The following is a 10,900-nucleotide window of genomic DNA, read 5'->3' as shown; positions in this document are numbered from 1 at the left end:
AAAAAAAAAAAAAACACCGGAATTGTTCACTTCTGCAGATCAATACCCTGGGGGAGTTCAGGCTTCCTGCAGCAGGCCTCGCTCTGGGCTCTGGGACAGGCTTCTGTGGAAACAGCCAGTCTCCAAGCCTATCTTTAGCCCTCTTGGTTATTCTATAGACCCTACCATCTTTGCAATAAATGGCCTATGGCTTTGTCAGTTTTTGTAGCTTGCCATCAAAGGACTCTTAGGATTCAGGTGGCATTTCAATCATCAGGGAAATATTAGGTTAGTTAGGGAAATGTTTTAGGAAAGGTAGCTACTCATTTTGAGGAAGAGTTAAATTCTGTAAATGAATTCCAGATTATGAAAGAGTTATCTATATAAAAAATAGGGGAGGTAACACGATCTTGGAAAGAATGTCTTTTTACTGGTTCCAAGATAAGACCACAAAGGAAAACATTCATAGATTTAAATGCACTAAAACTAAAAGGCAAATCCAGGAAATATATACAATACAACACAAGCTATAGGACTCAAAACCATAATGTGTAAAGATCTCTTAAAAGTCAGATACTTAAATCTAAAAATGGATAATGGCCCCAGTCAATTCATAGAGGAAATATAAATAATATATATATAATTGCATATATGTATATACACACATATATATAAACTTATATATATATATGTAATTATAATATAAATGAATTATACAATTGCATATATAAAGAGTTCTTACAAATCACTAAGATAAATACTTCTAAAAATGGGTAAAAGTTACAGTCAAGTCACTGGAGAAGAAATATAAATGGTATATATACACACATATATATATAATTGCATATATATGTATATATGCATGTATATATATAAATTTATGTATACGCAATTATAAATAAAGCTCAGTCTTACTAATATTCAAATTAGTTCAAATTATAGCAACGATGCCATTTTATACCCTTCAAATCAGCATAAAATTTTTAAAACAAGAATTTGCAGTGCTAGCAAGGGTGTAGGAAAAAGTCATTCTTATATATCGGGATTATAAATTGGTAAACTTTTAGAAGGCAGTATGTCAATATGTATTGGGTGCTTTAAAGATACGGATTCGTTATGATGAAGCAAGTCCACTTTTAGGAGCTGTAAAAAGATTTTGTGTAGGGATGATGGCAACATTCATACATGCAAAAAGCAGAGATTGGTTAAATAAATAATGCTATATTCATTCATACAGAGCAGTCACAACAAAGTTGTAGAAAAGAATTTAAAGCATGAAATAATGTTCACAACCAATAAAAATTAAATTACAAAGGCTGCATGAAGAGTATAGCACATTTAAATGTATGTTAAATACACATGTTTTGTATAGACATACATATATACATACACATACATATCTATTATGCACAGAAAATACTGGAAGGACATTATAAACATAATAATAAAGTGTATTTTGTTTTTTTGAATTTTCTATAGTAATTACATAATTTTTATAACAGGAAAGGAGTATGTTTTTTGGCATTTTATGAATCCTAGCTTATTAAATACCTTAGGAAAAGCTCAGGGCAGTTAATTCCCTTAACAGGAAAGAAAAGTAAAACTGAGACAGGGAAGGTGATTTGTCCTAAGTCATTTAACTAGTCCGTTATAAAGCCAGGACTTTGATACTAGTTTGCTGATTCCAAATCCACTACTCTCTCTACTATTCACACTACACTACAGCAAGTGAGCACACTGATGTCACTCGGAAATTACCAACTATGACCCAGGTCAGAGAGACGTTTAGGATTAAACTCTAAAGTCAGATAAATATGGACGATTCCATGGTACTCTATAACCAAGATGTATGTGAAAGTGTACGAGTGTACATGGTATACAGGATGGTCGTTTAATTTACTTAGGGGGTTACTGAAGGCAGAAAGAATAAAGGAAACCAAATCTATCTGTTCTATCCTTTCATGCTGCTTATGATCTAGGAAAACAGAGTTGGAGATTAAGACCTGGAGGGGTCAGACTTTTTGAGCTGGGGCACTAGGTGTGGGCCTTCTGCTTGATCAGGACCTCCACATACCATCACTTCTCATCACCCCAAACACTCTCTCCCACACACAAAGCCTTGCATTGAAAAATGGGGGTCAGAGAAAAAAAATGGCCAGTCCCTTGTCAGTTGCCGATGTTATGATATCCATAGCACCTAGTATTTAGAAATCAAGAGGTTGACTCAGTTGTAGATACAAGTTGGCAAGTTGCCCTCTTGGATGGTGCTGGGGCTCTAGGTTGTATCAATTCTTAGCAGTGAGGAGCAATACTGCACCATACCGAGGATACTCTGTACATCACACGGGGATGAAATCTGATCAACGTGGTCTAAGCCACGTGGAACAGAAAGGAGCAAGCTGAAGCTCTCACAGTTAGTTTTTGGAACTCGGTAGGTGCCTCTGCATTGAAACTGTGCCAACTGACACCAGTCCTTCTAGGCTGGGGAGATAAAAACTGTAGAGAGCAGCAGGCTTCCCAACAGCTGCTCCTTTGAGCCCAAACGGCATGGCCCAAGAAAAGTAAGCATGGCTCTGCTACAGAGAAGCTTCAGGTAATTCAGGATAGCCCGTGACCTCTCAGATATAACAGCCCCAGGCCCAGCAAGTGCATGGGCAGCTGTGGAGCAGAATGGCTCTAAAAGGTGGCCCTGAGTAGTCTCCATGATAAATCAATAAATGCCAGTGTCTCACATCCAGCAGCCATGGTCCTATCGGGAGTCAAACTATACCCCCCTTACTGAATGTGACTGTCCCACCCGGAAGCATATATCACGGTCCCAGGAGCTAAGTCATGATATGGAATGAAGCTTCTACCCAACAAACCATTTATTGATCCCCTACAATGTCCACAGCACCCTGTCTACCATTCTCCTCAATTTAAAAGATTTTTGCATTGAAAAAAAATGTGAACTAAATTGTTTTGATGCACTCATTATCAAGCTTGTATGTATCACCGCACTTAAAATCGACTTACACAATTGATTTTTAAAAATTCAGTGGGGAGAAAAGTCAATGCAACAAATGCCAAAATGTAATCATTACTAAAGACATTTGCTCTGAAACAGCATTACGCCGTGATCCTTAGAAATATATTCTTAGTAACTGACTTACAAGCAGGATGAGTTTTAATTGGAGATAATGTTTGGAAATGAACCAACCTAAATTCTTTACACAATTATAAAACATCAGACTAAATCCAAGGATATAATAAAATTTATTTTTAAAATTACTTTCAGGCAATATCAAAGCCTGTGACCTTTTTCAAAAGGTTTGCATTTCATTACTCACCAACTGACAGCCTTCTAGGGAGTTGACTAGCTGAGCATTCTGACAGGAGAGAATTGAACCAGCCAAATTCAGCATTACGCACACTGCAGAGAGCAGCATGAAAAAGGTTATCTGGAAACAAACCAAACAAAAAATGGATTATTCACTTGGAGAAGTTAGAAGGAAAAGTGATTTGGCTTTAAAGAAGCTTTCAGATGATCAAATAATTATATGAGTAACGGTTGTATTTTTTTTAAAGGACGGTATTATTTCTCAAAATTTGAATTACATTGTAAAGTATTTTAGAGGCTACACTTGAAAAATACTATACATTATATAGTCTCAAAATAGTTTCACATAGTCTCAATAACACGTTAGAAATTATTAAAGAAAACCGACAGAAATAATTTTTTTATTAGAAGGCCTTTACATTTATTTAATTTTTTTATGGACAATTTAATACCCATGAAAAACCAGAGAAGATAGTTTAATGAACCCCCATGTACCAATCACCCAGACTCAACAACTAACTGATGCATGGTCTGTTGTGTTTCATTTATACCTTCTCCACTCTAGGTTATTTTGCAGTAAATATCAGACGTGATATAATTTCATCCTTTCAGGGTATGTTTCTAAAATAAAAGTGCTTTTGAAAACACAACCAAAATAACGTCATCACCTCTAGAGTAATCACTCATTAATATCAAATGTTCAGAGTTCATATTTCCTTAATTGTCTCAAACTTTTTCTGAAGCAGTTTACACAGGATACGAAGGAGTTCCATATCAAGCGATTGTTCTGCATCTTAGATAGTTTTTTAATTTATGGGTTTTCCCATCCATTGTATTTTTTTCCATGAAATTTATTGAGGAGGCCTGTTAATTTGTCCCTTACGGTTTTCTACAGTCTAAACTTTGCTATCGCCTATTAGTTAGCCTTTCCCCATTCTCTGGATTTCCTCTAATTTGGTGGTTACACACAGAGGTTTGATCAAATGCAGACTAACAGAAGGCAAATAATGTCTCTCTATGATTTTGGCAGCCATTTTTAATGATTGCTTAGACCATTCATTTGTTAGGGTTTCCAAAATAGTGCTAGTATAACACCATCATTTCTTCATTCTTTACTCCCAGGGATCAGTATATAGAACACTTTGCCTCCTTGACTGGTTTTTTTTTAAATTAAAATTCAATTAATTAACATATCATGTATTATTTATTTTCAGGGGTACAGGTCCATGATTCATCAGTCTTATATAATACCCAGTGCTCTTTACAACAGATACCCTGCCCAATGTCCATCACCCAGTTACCCTATCCCTCAGCAACCCTCAGTCTGTTTCCTAAGACTGTGTCTCTTATAGTTTGTCTCCCTCTCTAGTTTCGTCTTGTTTCAATTTTTCCTCTCTCTCTTCCCCTATGTCCTCTGCCTTCATCAACTGTTTTTTCACCCTAGGATACAGTTCATATAGGAAAATCAGAATATATGTTTGATTCTTTGCCTATTTTCCAGATTTCAAAGTAATTAGTTGACATGGTACTAGATTTACCAAATAAACTCAGGCCTGTATGGTTAGTTAATACTCCTGCTGCACCTATATAAATGATCAGCCTAAATCTAATGAAACAAAACTTCTTTTTTTTTTTTAAATTTTATTCATTCATTTGTGTGAGAGACAGAGACAGAGAGAGCACAAGCAGGGGGAGAGGCAGAAGAAGAGGGAGAAGCAGACTCCCCACTGAGCTGGGAGCCCAACATGGGTCTTGACCCCAGAACTTGGAGATCAGCACCTGAGCCGAAGGCAGACACTTAACCATCTGAGCCACCCAGGTGTCCCAAGACAAAACTCTTCTTGTGATCAAGAATAATCTTTAAGATAATATAATCAGGAGGGGAGAGAATGTCATGAAAACTTGTTAACAACTTTCAAGTAGGAAAAAAAAAAACCACCGGATATCTTGCCTAGTGTACCCTTTTGAGTTATTAGTGCCTTTCATTGTCTTTAAGCTATTTGACAACTCTGTACAGTGTAGAATAATCCCAGTAATGTAATTTTTAAAAGATATTATTTATTTATTTTTTTGAGACAGAGAGAGAGAGAGCTTGAGTCAGGGGGAGGGGCAGAGGGAGAAGCAGGCTCCCTGCAGAGCAGGGAGCATGATTCGGGGCTCGGTCCTAGAACTGTGGGATCATGATCTGAGCCAAAGGCAGACACCTAACTGATTGAGCTACCCGGGCGCTCCTGTAAATTATTTTTGATAATAGAAACATAAATGGATTTTGTCTGGTGGAATGCAATGCTTGCCACCCCGTGGATGCTGACCAGGTTTATATCTTTTCGTAAATTTATTTCAGCATTTCTCATGGCCTATGTGTGCACATTGCTTGAATTCTCCTTTGAACATTTTACTGGTTCCCTCATTAAATAATGAGTCAAATATAATCTTTGACACGTTTATTAAAAAAAAAAATCAGTTGGGTCCCTAACATCCTCCAAGGGTATTGTTTGTTTAATGTGTGTGTGTGTGTGTGTGTGTGTGTGTGTGTGTGTGTGTTTGATTCATTATGAGCCACAAACTTAAACAAATTTCATATGTTTCAATCACTGGAGCCATTAGCAAGAGAGAGTCAATTCAGTTTGACACAACTCTAGTAGACTTTGAAAGCTTTCTTGCTTCCTAGGAAGACAAGATGCTCCGAGATCATCACACCCATTTCCTGCCCCAGACCTGGAACCAGCCATTTCCCCACTACAGCCTGGTTCCTTCCAATGAGAATGGTATTTACATAACACAATTTTCATGCCAAAGGTGTCTTGCTACTTTGTCATTGTTTTCAATATTTTCAGTTGTTAGATACAGTGTATCATAACATATTGATGTCTCTGATTCAAATTCAAAACTACAGGGTTTTTGCTTAATCACATCAAACTTACATCCTATTTCCTTCCAACCATGCCAGAAACCTTATTTCTCATTGCAATTATCTGTCTGATTTAGTCTCATGATAGCCACACAACAATCTCAAAATAACAATACTAATACCAGAACCAAAAACATGATTATTGAAAATAGTTAAGATTTTTATATTTCTTTCTATCCTTAGAGTACATTCCACCAAGAAAAAGTCGCCAAATTATGGTGTTTTAGAGTCTCCAGCGTTCCTTTATGTGTGGTTATGTTACTGACTGGGAACCCAGATTCATTTGTTTTATTTTTTATTGTTAGGGATTTTTTTCTTTTAGTAGCTTTGTTTGGAACTGTATAAAAGGATTCTGAAGTCAAATCCATAAAAGAAGTTTCAAATAAGTCTAGCTTTTATTCTATCTTCTCCATTCTGTTCCCTCCCTTCTTCTATAGGTAATCACTTATTTTTACATTTTATCCCTCCATTCTTTGGTTTTTAGTAAAGGCAAATAAATAGTAGCATACTACACATATTTTCTCTATCCACTTCTATTTGACCAAATATCGTGGAGAACACTTAATAGGAATACACAGAAATATTCATTTTTATAGCTGTCTAGCACTTCATTGTTCAGAAGAACCACAGTTTATTCAACTAGGTCCCTATTGATGGACATTTGGGTTGTTTTGGTCTTTTGTTTTTTACTGTAAGTAGTGTTGCAATGAACAGCCATACCCATACGTCTTCTTTATTTTATGATTTATTTACTTATTTTAGAGAGGGAGAAAGAGACAGAGAGCAGGGGGGAGGAGAAGAGCAGAGTGAGAGAGAGTAAGCAGACTCCACACTAAATGGGGAACCCAACTCGGGGCTTGATCTCACAACCCTGAGATCATGACCTGAGTAGAAACAAAGTCGGTCGCTTAACTAACTGTGCCACCAGGGCATCCCTTCATATATCTTTTTAAACGATTGCCAATATGGCTTTGGTATATATTCTTAGAAGTAGGATTGCTGGATGAAAAGATAAATAAATATTTAATTTTGCTAGACACTGTCAAATTCCCCGACATAGAAGAGATATCATTTTTCATTCCTACCAGCAATGTATAAAAGTAAGAAGGTCTTAATTTTTTATTAAGACTTAAAATGTTTTGGCTAAATTAAGAATAGGAAAAAAATCAGTATTGTCATTTATTACCCATAAATGTATCTCCACCAAATGTAGCAAAATTTATTTTTCTTTTAAAATACACATATACATTGGAAAACAAAAGAGGATATTTTGTTAGTTTAGGAACTATTTCAAGTTCATGTTAGTAATATTTCAGCAATGATTCTCATAGCTGTGGATTCTTACAGCATTCCATGGGAAGGTTTAGCTGCACAGAAAGGGTTAGCATTAATTTTCTATATTAGATACCACAACAGGACCATAATATCAATCAAATAATATGTAAATAAACTAGACTACAAGGTTTCAAATGGGAGCTCAGAAATAATTGTTGAAAACATTGGGACAGTAATCTATACAGGAGCCAAGAATAGAGACTATTTTGAGACACAGGGAGCATTCAACAATATAAATGATGCTAGGAAGTCAAGGAAGAAAGGAGACAAGTTTTTATTTTCATGTTTACTCTTCTTTAAAAAATTGTGGTAAAATATACAACAAAAAATTTACCATGTCTCTATTATTTATTTGTGAAAAACTATTATTTATTGTGGTTAATTGTACATAACATGAAATGTGCCATTTTAATGATTTTTATGCCTACGGTTCAGTGGTATTAAGAACATCCACATCGCTGTGCAGCCAACATCACCATCCATCTCTAGAACTTTTCATCTTCCCAGACTGAAACTCCTTACTCATTAAACAATAACTCTTCATTCACTGTCCCCCTCACATCCTAGCAACCACTATTCTACATTCTATCTTTATGAAGTTGACCACTCCCGGGATATCATATAGGTGGACTCAAACAGAATTTGTCTTTCAGTGTCTGCTTTCTTTCACTTAGCATAATTTCTTCCAGTTTCCTTCCTGTTGTAGTATGTGTCAGAATTTCCTTCCATCTTAAGGCTGAGTAATATTCCATTCTATGTATAGACCACATTTTCTTTACCTTTTCATCTGCCATAGGACAATTGGGTTGCTTCTACTTTTTGGCTGTTGCAAATAATGCTACCATGAATATGGGTGTACAAATATCTTTTCAAGTCACAGCTTTCAGTTCTTTGGGATATCTACTCCAAAGGGAAGTACTGGGTCACAGGGTAACTCCATGTTTAATTTTTTGAGAAAACACCATACTGTTTTCCAGAGTGCTACACCATTTTACATTCCAATACACAAAGGTCCCACTTTTTCCCACATCCTCATCAACACTTGTATTTTCTGTTTTTTTAGTAAGAGCCATCCTAATAAATATGAAATGGTATCTCATGTGATTTGGTTTACATTTTCCTAATGATTAGTGATGTTGAGCATCTTTTCACGGGCTTGCCACTTATACGTCTTTGGAAATTTTGGAGATATTCGCTCAGGTCCTTTGCCCATTTGTTAACTTTCATTACTTGGGGGGTTTTTTAGTTGGGGTTATTGAGTCATGGGAGCTCTTTACATATTTGGAATACTAATTCTATTCATTCTGGATATTAATCCTCTATCAGATATATGATTTTCAAATATTTTCTCTCATTCTGGGGGTTGCCTTTTCACTCTGTTGATTGTGTTATTTGATGCACAAAAGTTTAAAATTTTGATAAGGCCCAATTTCTTTCTTTCTTTTGTTGCCTGCCATATCCAAGAAATCATTGCCAAATCCAATGCTGTAAAGCTTTCTATGTTTTCTCCTCAGAGTTTTATATTTTTAGTGCTTATGCTTAGGTCTCTGATCCATACTGAATTATTTTTTTGTATATGGTATAAGGTAAGAATTCAGTTTCATTCTTTTGCATGTGGATACGCAGTTTCCCAACACTACTTGTTGAAAAGACTGGTTTTTTCCCCATTGAACAGTCTTGGCACCCTTGTAAAAAATCATTTGACCATATTTGTGAGGGTTTATTTTTTTTTTAAGATTTTATTTATTTATTCAACAGAGATAGAGACAGCCAGCGAGAGAGGGAACACAAGCAGGGGGAGCAGGAGAGGAAGAATCAGGCTCGTAGCAGAGGAGCCTGATGTGGGGCTCGATCCCACAACGCCGGGATCACGCCCTGAGCCGAAGGCAGACGCTTAACCGCTGTGCCACCCAGGTGCCCCTGTGAGGTTTATTTCTTGGCTCCCTATTCTATTCCATTGGCCTGGTCTGTCATTAATGCCAGTACCATGCAGTTTTGATTACGATTGCTTTACAAAAAGTTTTGAAATCAGGAAGTGTGAGTCCTCCAACTTTGTTCTTTTTTGAGGATGTTTTGGTTATTGGGGGTTACTCAAAATTCCAAATGAATATCAGGATGGGCTTTTCTATTTCTGAAAACAAATGTTGGGATTTTGATAGGAACTGCATTGGATCTGCATATCACTTTTGGCACTACTGACCTATTAAAATATTAAGTCTCCTAATCCATGAGCATGGGATGTCTTTCCATGCATTTATGCATTCTTTAATTTCTTTCAGCAACATTTTATCATTTTCAGTGTAATGTCTTTCACCTATTTGGTTAAGTTATAGTATTTAATTCTTTTCATGTTATTGTAAATAAAATTATTTCCTAACTCCCTTTTCAGATTGTTCATTGTTAGTATATAAAAATGCAACCAACTGTTGTGCTTTGATTTTGTATCCTGCAACTGTGATGAATTCGTTTATTAATTCTGAGTTTTTTAATGGAACCTTTATAGAGATCTACATGTAAGATCATGTCATCTGTAACAGAGATGATTTTATTTCTTCCTTCACAGTGTGGATATATTTTATTTTATTTTCTGGACCAATGAGCCTAGGATAGGTTAAAAATAACTCTAAAATCTCAGAGGCCTAGCACAATGGAAGTGTACTTTTTGCTTCTGTTACATGGCCAAACCAAGTCAAGTGGGCTTTGCCCTAGATTCAGTTAGGCACTCAAGCCAATGAAAGCTTCATTGCAGTGATGCTCGTATAATTGTTCCTGCCATGGAACTTATAGCTCCTGCTGGAGATGTCACATGCTGTATCTGTTCACATTTTACTGGCCAAAGAAGCCACATGGCCACACTCAACATCCAAAGGGATGGAGAAGTACAGTCTTACCAAATGCCCCGAAATGAAAGAAACAGATGGTTTGTGAACATCCCTAATAGCCACAGCACGCATATACTGCTCGTATACTGTAAGTCCCCTCTGTGTTACCTTACCTAAGAACACGATGTATGGCTCCATTTATGTTGATGACTCTTATTTTTGTCTCCCTCCCAGACCTATTTTACCTTTATATGAACAACTGTCTTTCAACATTTCCATTTGGACATCTCAGAGGCTCCTCATACTCATTTAGCATGGAAAATCAAAATCAGGAAAATCTTCCTGAAATGGTATCACCATCCTCCTTAATTTCCCACTAGGGGTATGAGGTGTTTTTGACTCACCCTCCCTCATTCTGACTACACCTAATAAATCAGCAAGTCCTGTTAATTCTATATAAGAAATCTCGCCGTCCCCTTTGGTGCCACTCTATAGTTTCAGTGATCATCACCTGAGTCTCCATGGATGGCTTGT

General features: G+C 36.4%; 1 protein-coding gene across 1 annotated transcript in view; it reads right to left on the bottom strand.

The window, feature by feature from the left end:
• Positions 1-10,900, bottom strand: part of FAM189A1 (family with sequence similarity 189 member A1) — a gene marked incomplete at its 5' end in the record, with an annotated part of 496,657 nt that overhangs the window by 134,700 nt on the left and 351,057 nt on the right. Inside the window, one exon of the mRNA XM_019808470.2 lies at positions 3,309-3,419. Coding sequence (XP_019664029.2) covers positions 3,309-3,419 — 111 coding nt within the window. The remainder of the gene's footprint in view (positions 1-3,308; positions 3,420-10,900) is intronic.

Source organism: Ailuropoda melanoleuca, chromosome 9, assembly GCF_002007445.2.
Source record: "Ailuropoda melanoleuca isolate Jingjing chromosome 9, ASM200744v2, whole genome shotgun sequence".
NCBI lineage: Eukaryota > Metazoa > Chordata > Mammalia > Carnivora > Ursidae > Ailuropoda > Ailuropoda melanoleuca.
Note: the sequence above shows the minus strand (reverse complement) of the source record. Positions and strands in the feature narration are given on the sequence as shown.